An 18,313-nucleotide genomic window follows, 5' to 3' on the forward strand; every position below is an offset into this window, starting at 1 on the left:
AGGCACACAACTCTCTAAGTTCATGCTCAATTCGATTCGTCATCCCTATCTACATACAATCGCGCAAATAAACTATACAAATTTTCAAAACTTGCTTAGGCCTTGTTCTCCATGCTCAAAATAGTAAAATTCTTCAAACATGCTGACGACACAACTATAAATAAGAAAAAGAGAGACTCGAAAGTCATGTAGGCGGCCCCCCACTCACACACTTTGCCTTGGGCAAAGTAGGTCAGGTAAGGGCCAACTCGTGGACCTCCGAGAACTCCACAAAAGATAAGCATAGCCTTTCGTACTTACACACTTTGCCTAGGGCAAAGTGAGTGAGTATGGAAGGTTAAAACAAACACACAAAATACAAAGAAGTGGCCATCCCCTTCCCCACCCACACACTTTGCCTCGGACAAAGTGGGTGGAGAATTGGGATGGACCACGACACAAACACACAAACTCAAAACAAAAACAAAAAACAGCAAACAACAGTTGGCAACACAGGCAAACTCCAAACCTAAAAACTAAAAAGACTCTAAAAACACTTAAGACCTAAAACAAAAAATAAAAAATGAAAAATGGAGGAACTTGTTACGGGGCAGGGTACATGGCACCGATACCTTTGATCAACATGTAGATGACATCTAAGACTGTCTTCATCGCTGGCCTGGTTCTCCTCAATACGAGCAAAACACTCCAACACTTCTGACCTCCCCATCTCGGGCGGGATACTCATCCTTCTGGTAGGGCATGATGTAGAGGGGGTTTTAAAGTTGGCTTGGGGTTTCATCTTGGGCGGGCCAAATGAACTTCAGGGCTTCCTCCTGGTCATCCCATTCTATCTCTTGCATCATCTGGAGGCAAGCGAGGTATAGGTACTCCTCTTGCATACTGGCTAAGCTAGTTGACTCCTCATCCAAAACCTTCAGGCTCTTGGCCAAGATAGTGACCAAGTGAGCCAAGTAAATTCGCTGCTTGGGATGGCTCGCTATATCCTTAAAGTGGTTAACTGCATTGGCCCCAAAGTTGACCCTCTTGCCCGTGGCCATACACCATAGGAGAAATAACTCATGTTGGGCAATAGAATTACTGTTGTCCTTCTTGCCAAAGAAGTTGTAAGCAAGAATTAGGTGGCAAATTCTAAGTGCCCCACTTTTGAGCTCATAGGCCTTCGTGGCCCCTAACCTGAACTTGCTGCCCCTTCCGACGACACTCCACTTCTCGACCCATTTAGCCGATGTCTGCTCCGGTGTTTCTTTCGCCGCTTGCCAGTACTGCTCTGACTTGAGCTCGACCAAAGTCGCCATGCCCAAGAACTGATTGAAATCATTGATGGAGAGAGTGTTGCCCTGCCCCATCAGCTCGAACTTTACTGTCTTCGTCCCTGAGGCCCATTCTGCCTGGATTCTTCACCTCAAACATTTGCACAAACTCCCTCGCCAAACCTTCATGTACTACTCCTGACCAATCCAAAAACTTCTCCCACCCAATTGCTTTGAAGTAGGCCCTAACCTCCTTGTCCACGCCTAAGTCCTTGAGGACCTTAAAATCAACTGACTTGGGCCCGAGGATTACTCGAGTTGAAGGGTCAACAACCGTTGTAACCTTCGGCCCTTCATAGAGATTGAGTTCATATTTCTTCGAGGACACCTTCCTCGCCGGTGGCTTGGACCTCCTTTTCCTTTTTCAAAGAAGGCGAAGATGTCGTCTTGGTGGTGTTAGTTCCTGTCTCGGTCTCAGTGGTATCCTGCTCTTCCTCTTGCCCTGCTTTCTCTTCCTGTCCTTCTTCTTCTTCGGTTCCTTTTTACTCAACCTTCTCCGTAGCCGCTATCTCTTCATCCTTCTCCGCCGCCGCTTCTTCCGCCTTCTTTCTCCGTTTCTTTTACTTCCGCTACCTCCTCCTCCATGGGTACAGGAGGGGTGGCGGCCTTGTCTGGACTCTTTCTGGTGGAGGAGGATTCAGATTCTGACTCGGGCAGAGCAGGTTTCTTCTCCTTCTTTGCAGCTACCTTGATGCGCTTTCCTCGCTTCTTGGCTGGCTCCGTCTTCGACTGTTCTTCGGTGGGAGTTTCCTCGGTAGCCTTTGTGATGGTGGCCTCGACTTCCTCTGGCTTCGCCGGTGAGGGTGATTTTGGGGCAGGTTCGGTTGGGGTTTTGGTGGAGAAAGAGGCTGCCACCTTGCCTTTGCCTTTTTCTCTAGTTTTTGGTGGTGAGGGGGTTGTGGTGATGTCAATGGTGGTGCCCGGGGGAATTTTCTTGGGGAACTTTGGCCTGGTGCTTACCATGATGGAGGGAAAAAGAGAGAAAATTAGGGTTTTTAGTGAGAGAGAGGGGTGGGTAGTTATCGGAAAGTTTGACGGGGGAGGGGCGGTTTTGATTTGAAATTGCCATGATGGCAATGATGACTGACGTGGGGAGAGAGAGAGTCGCGGGCAGGTCATGTTAATCATTTTTTCAAACCTGACATGACACGTGCGTCAGTTTTAAAACTAGCGGTTATTCCTTATCCGCTGATGTCATCTAGCCACATGCACCTCTTTTCTACCCAGTCGCATTTTCTCCTTCTTTCCTCTTGACTTCCTATCCTGCCCTGCACACCAAAAAACAAAAACCTTCTTCGCATACCAAAACAAAAAAGAAAAACACGAAAAATGAAAAATGAAAGAAAGCTATTAAAATACTAGGTTGCCTCCTGGCCAGCGCTCCAGTTTTCATCGTGAGCATGACATCTAGCCTTTCTTAGTTTGGTTCTTGGTCCTGAAGCTTTAGAGCATGTGGATCATCCTCCATCTCTTGCCCATAGTAGGTCTTCAAACGTTGACCATGCACTTTAAAAATGCACCCGGATTTGAAATCTTTGATCTCCACTGCTCCATTTGGATATTGGGCTTGCACTTCATAAGGCCCAATCCATTTGCTTGAAAGCTTTCTGGACATGAGTTTGAACCTCGATTGGTAAAGTATAACCTTTTACCCATGTTCAAACGTCTTGACCTACATGAGCTAGTTATGCATTCTCTTTAGTCTCTCTTTGTAAAGAGCAGCATTGTCATAGGCTTCTTGCCTTATCTCCTTAATAACACTCATGTTTCCATGATTTTTAGTGTTCTTATGATGTAAAGAGCAACATTGTCATAGGCTTCTGGGCACAGACCGCTATGATGTTGCTCTGGTCAGAGGCTTCTGGGCTGACTCTACTATCCTCATATTGCTCTCTGATTCACTGGTATTTCCCACGACATGCTCCACTCTGGGCTAATCATCTTTCTCTTCTCCTGTGCCCCTGTACCTGCACACAAAATACACAACCACCCTTCGAGGAAGAACAAAGGGTCCCCTCAAAGGGCACCTCAAAGCAACAAACTAAACAAAAGAAAAACAAAAAAAAAACTAAAAAAAACAAACCAGGTTGCCTCCTGGCCAGTGCCCCAGTTAACGTCGTGGGCACGACATTCCTTCCCTTAGTCTTGGTCATAGAGAAGAATCTTGCGACCATGCTCAAACTTCTTGACACGAATTGCTTGGTCATGTGGCTTGCTTAGCCTCAAAATCTTGGCAAGTATGGACTTTTCATGAACCCTCTTCTTCCTTTCCTTGCACCTTGCAGTATCTTGATGGATCTTTTGCCTAAACTCTTCATTCTGGTCCAAGCGGATAAGTGGTCTTCTGGGCACAATGGCTTCTGTCTCTAGCAGCTTTAACTTTGGAGTCTCTGGGCATAGCAGTTCTGGCGTAGCATTGCTACTCTCCTTCTGGCCCTCTTCTTCATGGTCTGCCTTTGACTCGCATGATGACTCTCCAACTCAGCATCTGTGGGCATAGTGGTCTCTGACTTGGGCAAATGGCAGATGGTTGATGAAAGGGGCAAATTGGCTTCCTTCGTCTTGGTCCATTTCTCATCTTTTCGATGCATGGCCAACCTCCCTGAAAATGGAGGTCTTATTTTAGGTGGAATGGGCTTGACGTTGGGCACAGGCTCCTCTTCTATCCTCTCTTCTTCACGATCTGCCTCTAGCTTGCCAATCGGGGCAGAGTGGCTCTCAAAATCAACCTCTGTGGGCATGATGGTCCTTGAGTTGGACATTTTAACCTTCTCCATACATGCAACCATGTTGAGCATTTAGTCATTGAGGAAATTGAGTGCGACTCTGATCTCTATTTTAAACTCCTCAATCTCTTGCTGTGCCCTGACAACATCCTGTGTCATGGATTGCACAAGTTCTGCCAGGGTCTCCATCTCCTTAAGTGTTGGGTCTGTGCTCTGGGCATATTGAGGTTGCTAGAAATGAGGCTGCCATTAAGGTTCTTCTACCCATTGTTGGTTGTCATACCACATAAAATTCTCTTGTTGCTTCTATCCATGGTTGTAAGTTCTGCTATTCTGGTCAAACCGATGGTTGTGCCCAAAGCCTCTACCGTAATTGTTATGCCCAAATGAATTAACTCTTCTGGACAAAGTCAGGCACTGGTCTGCTTGGTGAGTGGCGGCTGAGCACAATTGGCAAGCTTTAAGTGATTCTATCATCATGGTCCTCATCAAGTATATGGTGCTGCATAGTTCATCAATTTTAGGGGTCCAGACTTTGACCCATAGGCCGGTAGTCCATCATCTTGCCCTGCAAAGTTAGGCTCGAAAAAAACTAAAAACAAAACAAGATAAAAATACTAGAATCACAACTCCCCGGCAATGGCGCCAATTTGACAGAGGTGTTTCCTTTGCCTTGTCGTTGTGAGGTGGATTCTCCGTACAAATAAATTTGTAATTTCCTATGCCCACAGCTAGTTTCTGCTAGCAGTAAGTATATGATCAACCCTACGAGGAGTTGGTGTATTCTTCTCTCTTGTCACAGTCACGATCACACACTCGGGGTTGTGCCTTGATCAGAGCACTGGAAACAACGAACCTGAAATAAATCAAAAGAAAGATCAAAAAATAAAATGAACTTGGTTTGGACATAGTCTCGTCAAGTCTGGGCACAATCATCGCCCATAGGTTCAAGGATTGTCATTGTGCCTTCACGTCATTGGTTATGGGCAGATGTCAATAGGTTGGGCCCCCCCTTGTCACTTGACACGTGCGCAGCCTACCCCGCCCTCATCCGCGCCCTTCATGTGGTTGCCCACAGGAAGTTTGTCGGACCCAAATGGTCATCAGGCATGTCCGAAGACATACTACCACTCGCCCACAATTGCCGCACTTCGTGGAGCCGGATTTCTCCTAACTTATGCCCACATACTGCTTGTAACTTGGCAAGGCGCAGAACAGTACCAGTCGGATAAAATGCCGAGTTTGTCCAAATTGTGTTGGAATCAGGCCAATTGCTTCGGGAACGTGATTGCACAAATCTTGTGCCTACATTAGACCTCACGATTTCACTTGCTCATACTTAACTCGATTTTTAGCCTCAAACCAAGTAAAACAATTACCTAGACATAATTAAATAAAATAACACAAAATAAATAAACAAAATAAACATACTTGAATTGAAATAGAAATTCAAAAATAAAAGCAATCTTTGAGCAACACCAACTTTGCCCAAAGCAAATAAAAACAATACATAAAATAAAAAGGTGCCAAAAGGGCTCGTTTCTTCCTTGGCTAGACTCTCATTGAAAATAGAAATGCAAAACAAACTAATCTAAAGTCAAGAATGGCTTGAAATTATGTGTTAAAATTCGTATCCAGCTCCTTTGTGGCCGCAGGTAAGTGCTTCTTTATATAGAGAAAGGAGTGGGCCTTGGGCCAGATCCATGTAGATTAGGGCTTCTGGGTGTAGCAGGTAGCAGCTAGGGTTTCTGGGTACGACGGCTAGGGTTTCTGGGCGTAGCCCAAATCAGATATGCATCCCATAACTTTAGCAAGTAAATTAGGTCAAATCCTCCTATACATGGTAAGTGGATATCCGTCTCATTCTTTCTTTATGTTGATGGGTGCGCGCTGTGCCCTTGCACGCCAGGTTGTGCCTCTAAGTCAACATCACAATTCTTCTTAGTTTCTGTTCGACCTTTGATTTGCGAGTGTGCCCGTGAACACCAACTTTTTTCGATGTGCCAAAATTTGCTCCTGTCTCAATGCTGTGCCTTTGAACGCAACTGGATCTCGCACGGTACTTGGTCTGGGCACAGCAGTACAACTACTGTGCCCATAAATGATCTCAAATCTTTGCCTCTTTTGCGGAATGCAGTCTGTTGTGCCCGGGATCTCGTCCACCTGTCCTTATGCCCAAAATGTGTCATCACAAACACAAAACATGCGAAAACAAAACTCGATCTAGACCTAAAAGACACACAAAAGAGCACGAAAAATGGGCTCGTCACACTGAAATAGTTTTTTGTTCTTATTTTATTTAGTGGCTCTTAGTTGAACACACACACACACATACATATATATAAGGTTAGGTTCAATGAAGAAGGCCTAAATGTAAGAGAGAAGAGAGAAATAATCTCATTCGTTGATCTTATCTAATCTAACGGACATAATTTATTCACGTCATGTTCAACGAATTTTTTCGTTAAACATATGGGGGGTCGAACCCCAGAACCCCCAAAAATATTGTATATGTTTAATATATTTGATGAATGTTTAACGAAAAAAATCCGTTGAACATAGCGTGAATAAATCATATCCGTTAGATTAGATAAAATTAACAGATGAGATTACTTCTCTATTCTCTCTTACATTTAGGTCTTCTTCATTGAACCTAACTCTCTCTCTCTCTCTCTCTCTATATATATATATATATATATATATATATATATAGGGAGCGGTTATTCAATAAACCACCCTTATTTTAAGAATTACGAACCAGTAAAAATGCATGAATTTTATGTATAACACGCATGAATAAACTGTATAAAGGTACGAATTGCGAAAAATAATTTTTTGCTACATTCGGGATTCGAACTCAGGACCATGAATTTATCCAACAAGGTGATGAATCAACCGTAGATCTTGATGATCTAAGGGCTGAAAATGGTTCCTAATTTATATTTTAAGAAGCGTTCTTATTTTAGCCTTCCCCTATATATATATATATATATATATATATATAAGGGGCCGCTCCAATGAGACCCCCTAATTTTCATGTAACATGAGGCACGATCTGGTGTGTTTATTTTATTAATCCTATGACTGATATTGTATCTGGAGGGAGATTTTTTTCGCAGGGTTCGAATCCTGGAGGGAGCAGAATATTTTAAATTTTGTTATTCATCAGTATATACTGCATTGTTCATCAGTATATACATATTATTCATTAGATATACGTCTTGTTCATTAGTATTGTATGTCTTATTCATTGTCCTCATGTTACACGAAAAATAGGGGGCCTCACTAGAGTGTGCCCATATCTATATATATATATATATATATATATATATATATATATATATATATATATATAGAGAGAGAGAGAGAGAGAGAGAGAGAGAGAGATTGACTAAAATAAAAACACTTCTTAAAATATAAAATATGAACCATTTTCAGCTCTTAGATCATCAAGAAGATCTCCGATTGATTCATCACCTTATTGGATGAATTCATGGTCCCGAGTTAGAATTCCATAGGTAGCAAAAAAATTATTTTTCACAATTCATACATTTATACATTGAATTCATGTGTTCTACATAGAATTCATATATTTTAGCTAATTCATATTTTATATGTTAAAAGTGTTTATACCCTAGCGAGCCCTATATGAATTCATCCAATAAGGTGATAAATCAATCGTAGATCTTGATGATCTAAGGGCTGAAAATAGTTCATATTTTATATTATAAAAGATTTTTTTAAGCCCACCCTATATATATATATATATGTATATATATATATATATATATATATATATATATATATATATACAGGGGTGGATCCAAGATTTGTCGATAGGGGGGGCTGAACTCGAAGGTATTGAACTACCGCCCCCGAGCCAAATTTTTCGGGCAGTCTGTACAATTCATTTTTATGTGTAAGTATAATTTTAATGGACTTAGTATTAAAATTCAATCACCAACTATAATAAATAATTATTCTCTTTCTACTGATTCAATAATATATACTAAAGTCCCCCCTGCAAATTGTACAATTATAGTTGAAAGAATATAAAAAAACTTCATCTATCTATATATATATATATATATATATATATATATATATATTTAAAAAATAATCTATCTTCTACAAGAATAAACTAACTTTTATTTTTATGTTGAAAGATTTTTTATTTTTTTCCTGAAAGTTGGACTGGGCTAAAATTGAACTATGTAGATATTAAGTTAAATATATGTAATACTCCAGTATATTTTTGATAAATTTTTCACTCATAATCAAGTGAGACCCTTACTCCACTTCCAACACATTCAATTACTTTATTAAAACACGTGCTATTTAAAAATGGACACATTTTATGAGGACGAAGAGAGTTTATAAATTTAAATTTGAACTAAATATTGTATTTATGTGAACACATAAAAACGTGACATATGACAAAGGCCTTTCAGAACAAAAAACAAAATATGGAGAGATATCGTTGTCCCTTAAAAATTTGATAGTTTCTCGCATTTTTAATTTTTTTTTAACAAAATTTTCAGATGCATGATGTTTAACATAATTATGCACATTATTAAGCAAGGAGTATACATAACGTTGAACACAAATATTTATACTTTAATACCACCACCAGATACGGGCGCACTTGTGGGGTCATGTGATTAAAAGAAATATACATATTGTTAAACGTAAATATGCATATGATTGAGCACAAATATACATATGAAAATAGTTGTGTTCGACATCGTCATCTGGCGCGGGCGTAGCGATGATGCCTGTGCTAGCGAGCCAGCCCTGGTGCGAGCATAGGGTTTTGTGACTTTTAAGGGACAAAATAACACCCATGTTTGTATTTTGTCTTGATGGCCTCAGCTGCATATCACATTTTTATGTGTTCATGTATGGTCATAATTTGGATGTATATAGTAAGGAAAGATTATATTAAATCCCAAACACTATATTGAGATCATATGTAGATTTTAATTTATCGTATCTTTTTATGTCAACACTCTTCGTCCCCATCCAACACATTTCTCTCTCACGCTCAGGTTGTCGACGAGAAAATGTTCGCAATATTAGTAATTATGGCACTCTTCACCACCTTCTTAACCACTCCCATACTAATGGCCATCTATCGACCGGACCGCCACCTCTCATCGCACGACAACAAAACCTTACGCCACAACAGCGATGAGCTCCGAATCCTAGCCTGCATCAGAGGGCCAAAAGAGCTACCCTCCCTCACAACCCTTATAAACTTACAATGTTGCTCAACCAAACCATCCACCACCAAGGTTTACATGATGCGACTCCTCAAAATGACCCACAGGCCCTCCTCCATTGCTACGGTCCAACGCACACGCAAAAACGGCCTCCCCTGCATCGCCAGATTCTGCCACAACGAGTTTGACCAGCAGGTGGCGGCAGCGTTCAAGGCCTACAACAAAGGGGAGAAAGTGAAGCTCCGGCCAGCCACATCAGTGTCGACGCTGCCCATGATGGACAAGGATATCTGCCATATTGCGTAAAACAAACAAGCAACAATGATCATATTGCTCAGTGGAAAAGAGAGGATGGCGAAGATGTGGAGATTAATTTAGGGCAGGGCTGGAGAGGAGTCAATGAGAGGGTGTTGGCTAATGCACCTTGCTCGGTTTCCCTGCTCGTTGATCGTGGGTTTTACAGCGGGGATGAGCGGGTAAGGAGGGCGTGCATACCTTTTCTAGGCGGGCCGGATAGCCGGGCAGCTCTGGAGTTGGGTGGCCGGATGGCCGATCATCCAGGGATGAAAGTCACTGTCATTAAGTTCTATCGACTTGATAGTGAGAACATAACGCAACCGTCTTCACGACGAGTGCTTGAAATAGAGGACCAGGTATGATATGATTGAACGTTGAGACATGCTAGCGTGGTTATCATGCTAAATCTGTAAAATGTGTGTAGGGGCGGGACAAGACAAGTCTAGTAGAATTTAGGCAGAAATGGGATGGCATAGTGAGGTTCATCGAGAATGAGACTACCAACATCGGAAAAGAGCTATTGGGCGTTGCACAGAGCGCAGAATTCGAGCTCATTGTCGTGGGCAAGGGCCGATTCCTGACCAGCAATAGCAGCAGAGGTAGAGTATGAGGAGTTGGGCCAAATTGTAGAGGTGGCTAATCAACATGTAGAGTACGAGGAGTTGGGCCAAATCCGAGGGATGTTAGCCTCGTCTCGATATCGAATCACCACTTCTCTTCTCGTTGTTCAGCACCATCACTCTACGCACGACGCCCCATAGTCTTACCTGAGACTCCGTTTCAATGCAAAATTCCGAGGCTAAATTATCACATCTTTCTTACCCCTTGGGCACTAGCAATACTGTATAATTGCTAAATTTCTTATGACTTAGTCCTAGGAAAACGTTATACTCCCTAAAACATAAGTCACACTAGCCAGCATACACACACACACACAAATTTTCTGGCTTACAGAAACGTTCCAACTTCCAAGTCTATAATTCATACATAGCACCAGGAAGGGGAAGCCATTCCAAATCATTTCAGATTCTAAGAGAAAACAATTCGGTACTACAAAAGGGGAAGTTGATGGTCCAGATCTAAGACATCATTTATACACAAGCATCAATAACCTTCCACTTTACACAGAAATTCATTATCCCCTTTACATACCTGCAACTTCACCAAATACATTCATTAACCATTATCCCTACCTATACAAAGCACTTGTCTCTAAATTTTCAACAGATCAAGACCTACAAATAAAATTACGTAGAACAATGTTTGCAATAGATAAAGAATTCTACCTAAATTTGATGGTATATAACAACAACTAGAAATAACAACTGTATATTTTTTAATTGGGGGATCAAAGCCCCAACCATATATCGACTTCGATCAGAAACAGTCAATCAATCCTAATATAAGGAGACACCATGAACTAAACAGTATCTGCCGTTTCAAGTTTCAAGCAATTATAAAACCAAAAGCTAGAGTAATTAAGTAATGAAGATACTGTGGTCTGCACTATGTGAAACCACTCTCAAGTTTCTCCATTTACAAGGTTCAAGTAATGAAATAATAAACAGTGTCTGCACCATGTGAAAGCAGAAATGAAGATACCGGTAGCCAATTGATAAAAGTGTGCCATCAACTCTGGATTAGCCGGAAGCAACTTGCCTAGAGGGGTGTGCACTCAGGTTTTCGGTTCAATTTTTTACTAAAATCAAACCAAACTTATATTTGGTTTTTAAAAAAAATCAAACCATACCGAATAAACTGAACCGAATTAACCAAAAAACCGAAATAATCCGAAAAAACCAAAAAAGAAATTGAAAAATAAGAAAAAGGTGAAATTAAATTGAAAATATATATATATATATATATATTAATACTATAATTTAGTTTTTGATTTTGTTCAGTTTTTAGAAAACCAAACCGAACCCGAACCGAACCAAAAACCAATTTTTAAAATAAATAAATAAAACAGAACAAAACTGAAAAACCAAAAAAATCGAACCATATTTTAATATTTCGGTTTGGATAGTTTCGGTTATTTGGTTTCAGGTATTTTGCTCACCCCTACTTGCCTAACAATTCAACTTATGGACCAACTAATTTATCAGAAACCAATCTAATGGAACACCAAAACTCAGCTATAGCTATATAATTCCAAATCCAACAGAAAGGAAAAAACTCATCCCCACTAACCACTCAAATAAATAAAGATTTAACAGAAAGAGAGCCGATCAACACATCAAAAGGACAAAAAGTAGGCCAATAATCTAAAATACAAACAAGCATCTCAATCAGAGCAACTTAACATTGAGTAAGAAAACAAGATGTATAGAATTCAATGTAGCTAGTGTAAATCATAATAAATACAGAGAATATATAATCAAAACCCAACTATCGTAAATGCAAATCTTAATGCAGTCTAAAATAAATCTTAGAATGGGAAAAAAGTTGTCTTCGCAACACAAATAAGTGGTCCTTACAGTATCTTGGGCGCCGCAGGTCCACTACAGGAAGTTTTACAATTTTAGACCCTCCTTTCATCCACAAACCCACCACAGATGGTTTATAGTGAAATAATCTGGAAAATCAAACAAATGGGGAGGAAGGGAATGAGATATTCTAACCTCATATAAACCCACCCTCCGACCAATTGCTGTCGGATTTTCCATTATAACCAACTGACTTCTTCTCAGGTGCACTCTGATAAAAATCATCAAATCCATCATCTTTACCGTCATCCCCCCAGCCTGCCCAGCTATCTCCGTTCTGGAAGGTCGTCCCCTTTGGTGACTCCTCTTTCTTGCTGTCTTTGGCATCCCAATCATCCCATGAACCAGAGCTAACAGAGTTAAATTGCTGACTCGATGATGATTGCACACCAACAGAAGAATTGTATCCCTTAGACTCCTGCCCAAAATCCTGATAATAACCATTATTTTCACTCTCATTCCGCGGCCAGCCAGAGCCGGAGCCGGAGCCAGAGCCTTCTTTTGTATACTCCTCAACCTTCTGGGAGGCCAGAGCCATTACCCCTTTAACAATCCCCCATGTTTTCTGCCCTATCTCCGATGTCTTTGCAGTAACAACATTGACAGTTTCATTCACCTTGTGATCATAACCCCCATCTCTTACCTGTTAAAGATAGATCAATATGCAACTTACTCACCTTAACCTTATTTACATATTCAGCTTTGGAACAAGGTAAATATACCTAAAAAATTCTAGATTTCTGGGGCGTTACTTTTCAATAACAAGCAATATATAGTATTAATTTAAAATGAAACTATAACTATAATTAAGCTTCTGTAACAATGCACATGTAAAAGCTACATATTCCCGAAGCTCAGATACACATCTAATGAGTCAAATCACAGAAAAGAGGCCCACTCTATGATGACAACTACATCAAAGATTTTACTCCTAAATGTATAAAACACTGTTGCATCATTCCTTTCCCAAAGAGACATGTCTTTTCTATCAAAATACAGATAAAACAACAATCAAACTACCTTGGAGGATATCTCCTTAGTTCCAGCTTGAACAACATTCGCGGCCGACTGGGCCGCTGATGCAGCCACCATTGATAACATGCCAAATCCCTGCATATGCAAAATGACATCCACCATAACAAGCACATTCATACCACAGTTAAAACACCATATAGAATCAGTAGAATTGCTCACAACTAGACCTGAGAAACAACCGAAAGGACATCCCCATCGGCATTCTTCATAGGGGCAGGCGATGGACTGGATCCAAAACCCACATACTTGCCACCTTGTGAGGGCGGGAGCCCCTCCGGCCTCGACTGATTTTCCGATATCTTCCTCGCGAAGAAATCCCCTTTATTCGCCGCGGACGCCTCTAACTCCGCCCGTGAATACATGTTGTCCGTCGACTTGGACCGCGATGGCGCGTTGCCGCCACTTCCTCCGCTCCTAAAATCTCCCACCGTATTATTCCTCCTGATATTACTATTCGCGCCGTCGTCGAAGCTATCCCAACTATCCCAGCCCGCATCGCCCCCGGAATTACCATTCCTGCCGCTCAAAGGGGGCTTACTACTGTAACTATTCTTATTGGAATTCAACGATTCTTTGACCACCGGAGGATCGCGCCAGGGCTTGCCTTCGGCAAGCGCCTGGATGCGATCGCGGTAGACGGCGGCGGCCTTGGTGTTGTACTTGGCAACAATGTCGGTCTCCTTGGGGACGCCGTACTGCGAGACAAAATTATTGAACTTCTCGTTGCCTCCGAGCTCCATCTTCTTGAGCTGGATCTCGGACCAGGAATCCATGGTGACCGATCGGACGAAGGAGATGTGGACGCCGAGGCCCCGGTGCTTGCCGGAGCACTCGAGGCACATGAATATGCCGTACGACACCGACGCCCATTGGGGGTTCTTTTGGGAGCAATCGACGCAGATCTTGTTTCCGGATTGCGATTGGAGCTCCCGGAGCCGCCGTGACGCTGCCATACAATGTCGGATCGGTCCTGGATCCGGATTGGTGTCGGTGCGTGGGGTTTGGCGATGCGGATCTACGGAATTCAATCGATGATTGTTGATGCCAGAACACGCAATAGAGAAAGAGACTGGGAGAGAGAGAGAAATCGGATCTAAGCAATTCAAGGAAAAATGGCTGATGCAAACGGACCAAATAGAGAGAGAGAGAAAGAGAGAGAGAGAGAGAGAGGAGATGGATTACGGCCACTGGCAACTGACAGGAGATGGGTTAGAAATGAAAAAGTATATAAATATTGGCACTACATAGTTATTTCTAGGGAAAATTGCACCTAAATACACAAACTTTGCCAAAAATCCAAATTTAACGCAAACTTAGGATTTTACATTTTAATACACCAATTTAAGAAGTTGTTCAATTTTGACACAATTTTGAATTCCGGCGACCGAATATTGACGTGGCAGCCGGAATCGGCACGTCACACACACACACACTCCACCCTCTCTCTCTCACACCCCAATCTCTCTCTCTCTTCCCACTGGACTCGTACGTCCACAAACGAGAAGGGTTTGCTGCTGAATTTCAAGGACCGGAATGGGAAGCCATGGCGGTTTCGCTACTCCTACTGGAACAGCAGCCAGAGCTACGTGATGACCAAGGGCTGGTCCCACTTCGTCAAGGAGAAGAAGCTCGACGCCGGCGACATCGTCTCCTTCCAGCGCGGCGTCGGCGAGCTCGCCAAGGACCGCCTCTTCATCGACTGGCGCCGCCGCCCCGACGCCCCCGACCTGCCCCTCTCCCACCACTTCTCCTTCCACCAGCGCAACTCCTCCCTCCACCACTCCTGGAGCCCCCTCTTAATCCCCCCGCCGCCGCCGCCGCGCGACTACTCGCATCTCCTTCACCACCACTACCACCCCAACCACCACCCGCCCACGGGGTACGGGCCCTACGCCTACGGCAGCGTGGTGAATGGAAACCCTTGCCCCCCGGGGTCCATAGTGTATCTGAGAGGAGGAGGCGGCGGCGCAGGGGCAAAGAGAGCAGATGGTTTTTGAGTCGGTGCCGGAATTCAAAATTGTGGAGAGAGAGAGTGTGGGGTGTGAGAGAGAGAGGGTGGAGTGTGTGTGTGTGTGACGTGCCGATTCCGGCTGCCACGTCAATATCCGGTCGCCGGAATTCAAAATTGTGTCAAAATTGAACAATTTCTTAAATTGGTGTATTAAAATGTAAAATCCTAAGTTTGCGTTAAATTTGAATTTTTGGCAAAGCTTGTGTATTTAGGTGCAATTTTCCCTTATTTCTACTATAGTACTCCCTCCGTCCACCAATTAAAGCCCCATTTGAGTGTCGGCGCGGAAACTAAAAAAGCTGAAAAAGGTGGTGTAAAAGACTAAAAGGGTAGTGTTATTTTATAAGCTATTTCCTTCTTTCTTTTTTTACTCTTTAATTAAATAAACTGAAAACTGGAAATAAATAAATAAATAAACTGAAATTCAGAAAATAAATAAACTGGAATTAAATAAATAAATAAACTGAAAATTTGAAAATAAATAATTATATTAATTAAAATCTGGAAAATTATTTTTTTTAGAAAATAAATAAACTGGAATTCAATAAATAAATAAACTCAAAATTCGAAAATAAATAAATAAATTAATTAAAATCTGGAAAATTATTATTTTTAGAAAATAAATAAACTGGAAATAAATAAATAAATAAACTGAAAATTCGAAAATAAATGAATAAACAAACTGAAAATTCAGAAAATAAATAAACTGGAAATAAATAAATAAATAAACTGAAATTAGAAAATAAATAAATAAATAAATTAAAAACTGGAATTAAATAAATAAATAAATAAACTGAAAATTCGAAAATAAATAAATAAATTAATTAAAATCTGGAAAATTATTTTTTTTAGAAAATAAATAAACTGGAATTAAATAAATAAATAAACTGAAAATTCGAAAATAAATAAATAAATTAATTAAAATCTGGAAAATTATTATTTTTAGAAAATAAATAAACTGAAAATTCGAAAATAAATTAATTAATTAATTAAAATCTGGAAAATTATTATTTTTAGAAAATAAATAAACTGGAAATAAATAAATAAATAAACTGAAAATTCGAAAATAAATGAATAAAAACTCAAAATTCAGAAAATAAATAAACTGGAAATAAATAAATAAATAAACTGAAATTAGAAAATAAATAAATAAATAAATTAAAAACTGGAATTAAATAAATAAATAAACTGAAAATTCGAAAATAAATAAATTAATTAATTAAAATCTGGAAAATTATTTTTTTTAGAAAATAAATAAACTGGAATTAAATAAATAAATAAACTGAAAATTCGAAAATAAATAAATAAATTAATTAAAATCTGGAAAATTATTATTTTTAGAAAATAAATAAACTGGAATTAAATAAATAAATAAACTGAAAATTCGAAAATAAATAAATTAAGTAATTAAAATCTGGAAAATTATTATTTTTAGAAAATAAATAAACTGGAAATAAATAAATAAATAAACTGAAAATTCGAAAATAAATGAATAAACAAACTGAAAATTTGGAAAATAAATAAACTGGAAATAAATAAATAAATAAATAAACTAAAAATTCAGAAAATAAATAAAATGGAATTAAATAAATAAATAAACTGAAAATTCAGAAAATAAATAAACTGAAAATAAATAAATGAATAAATAAACTGGAATTAAAATTTTCAGAAAATAAATAAATAAATAAACTGAAAATTGAAAAATAAATAAACTGAAAATTCGAAAATAAATAAACTAAAAATTCAGAAAATAAATAAACTGGAATTAAAATTTTCAGAAAATAAATAAATAAACTTAAAACTGGAAAATAAATTTTTTAGACAAAGGGTAGTAATTTAAAGTAAAGAGAGAGGGTAAAAGGGTACAAAAAGCACAATAGGGCTTTAATTGGTGGACAAAAGTTTAAGGGCAAGTAGGGCTTTAATTGGTGGACGGAGGGAGTATTTATTTAACAAGTACTTCATCCGTCCCACTTCAATAGTCTCATTTTTCTTTTTGAGACGTCCTACTCCAATAGTCTTATTTCTATTTTTAGTAATAATTTTACACTACAAATAATATAGTTTCACACACTTTTACACTCAAAAAGTAAATTTCTTAATTTTCGTGCACAAATGAAATGAGACTATTGGACCGGGACGAAGGGAATACTTGGTAATATTCATATTTTTTTTAGGGATAGTAATATTCATAATTGCCTTAAAAGGAAATTGTGCTTTTTTAGGGTAAAGGAAATTGTGCTTGAGCCGTCTTCTAAAAATGAGGGCAGTAAACAAGTCGAGCCAAGCTGAATACTAGTACGTTCGAGCTCGGTTTATTTAAATATTCGGGTGTTCGAACTTTTATCATATTGATTGAGTTCGACTCGTCACTCATTTACTGAGCTTAAGCTCGGTTCGAGCTCGGCTCGGGTAATACTCGATAATGTCGAATTAGAGCTTGAGCTCGAGCTCGATTCATTAGATATTTGTATATATGATGTTCGAACTCGAATCCGTTACAAATTTAGGAAAAGATATTTAATTAATATGTTGATCGAGTTCGACTCGTTTAAGGCTCGTGTACTAACTCGATTGAAGGTTCGTGAACAGGCTCGCAAATATGTTCGCGAACGATCACGTTCGCAAGCTCAACGAACCGAGTACTGTCAGGCTAGAGCTCGACTCGATAAAAATCTCGAGCTCAGTTTGTTTACTATCGAATCAAGCTCCGAACGAGCTTTTTTCGAGCTGAATCTCGAATAGTTTGGGAGTAACTCTGTTAATTTACAGTCCTGACAAAAATATATGGTCATTTGAGTCATACGAATTTTAAGAAATGTTAACGGTGAATTCTATCACTTTTATTCAATTTATAAAGTCTTTTAATTTTTGTGTTAAAAAGAAGTGAATTATGTATAATGAGATGAAAGAAGTATATAATATAGTATTATTCTATAATAATTACATAATGTCTTATTAATAATTTTTATATAAAATAAATACAAACGCATAATTTAAAAAATAAGAAAATGAGAAAATTGACAACGAGATTGACAAAATACATGGTGTATGTGTGTGTGTGTGTGTATATATGGTTGAGTTTTCATATAATCGTTCCCTTAGGTAGTATATAGATCTAAATCTGGACCATTAAGGGTGTATTTCTCATGGGAAAATGATGGATAACAAAAAGTTATGCATTTAAATGCCTTCTTTCTTTTCTCTCGTTTTCTTTAAATGC

The 18,313-nt window shown here is 39.4% G+C and overlaps 3 protein-coding genes across 3 annotated transcripts; 1 reads left to right on the forward strand and 2 right to left on the reverse strand.

Annotated features, from left to right (window-relative positions):
* Window positions 1-1,826: 1,826 nt before the first annotated feature.
* LOC131018799 (uncharacterized) lies at window positions 1,827-2,276 on the reverse strand. The gene has a single exon (XM_057947508.1). The coding sequence runs from the start codon at window positions 2,274-2,276 to the stop codon at window positions 1,827-1,829; it is 450 nt and encodes a 149-aa protein (XP_057803491.1).
* Window positions 2,277-11,862: 9,586 nt separating this feature from the next.
* On the reverse strand, window positions 11,863-14,315 carry LOC131016692 (probable ADP-ribosylation factor GTPase-activating protein AGD6). Its single transcript, XM_057945396.1, has 3 exons — window positions 13,247-14,315; window positions 13,065-13,154; window positions 11,863-12,687 (listed from the first exon to the last, which is right to left on the reverse strand). Exons 1-3 carry the CDS (start codon window positions 14,030-14,032, stop codon window positions 12,181-12,183), a joined length of 1,383 nt encoding a protein of 460 aa, XP_057801379.1. The 5' UTR covers window positions 14,033-14,315; the 3' UTR covers window positions 11,863-12,180.
* A 241-nt stretch (window positions 14,316-14,556) lies between these two features.
* On the forward strand, window positions 14,557-15,214 carry LOC131016693 (B3 domain-containing protein Os03g0120900-like; the record flags this gene model as incomplete). Its single annotated transcript, XM_057945397.1, is given in 2 exon segments — window positions 14,557-14,565; window positions 14,567-15,214. Coding segments are annotated over 2 exon segments (519 nt in total), but the record flags the coding sequence as incomplete, so codon positions are not given.
* Between the last annotated feature and the right edge of the window lie 3,099 nt (window positions 15,215-18,313).

Source organism: Salvia miltiorrhiza, chromosome 3 (genome assembly GCF_028751815.1).
Source record: "Salvia miltiorrhiza cultivar Shanhuang (shh) chromosome 3, IMPLAD_Smil_shh, whole genome shotgun sequence".
In the NCBI taxonomy this organism is placed as follows: domain Eukaryota; kingdom Viridiplantae; phylum Streptophyta; class Magnoliopsida; order Lamiales; family Lamiaceae; genus Salvia; species Salvia miltiorrhiza.

Coding starts and splice junctions, on each gene's coding strand:
- LOC131018799 (XM_057947508.1), bottom strand. CDS start 2,276: ATGGTAAGCACCAGGCCAAAGTTCCCCAAGAAAATTCCCCCGGGCACC.
- LOC131016692 (XM_057945396.1), bottom strand. CDS start 14,032: ATGGCAGCGTCACGGCGGCTCCGGGAGCTCCAATCGCAATCCGGAAAC. Junction 13,155..13,246: donor TCCTTTCGGTTGTTTCTCAG/GTCTAGTTGTGA, acceptor TTGCATATGCAG/GGATTTGGCATGTTATCAAT. Junction 12,688..13,064: donor CTAAGGAGATATCCTCCAAG/GTAGTTTGATTG, acceptor TATCTTTAACAG/GTAAGAGATGGGGGTTATGA.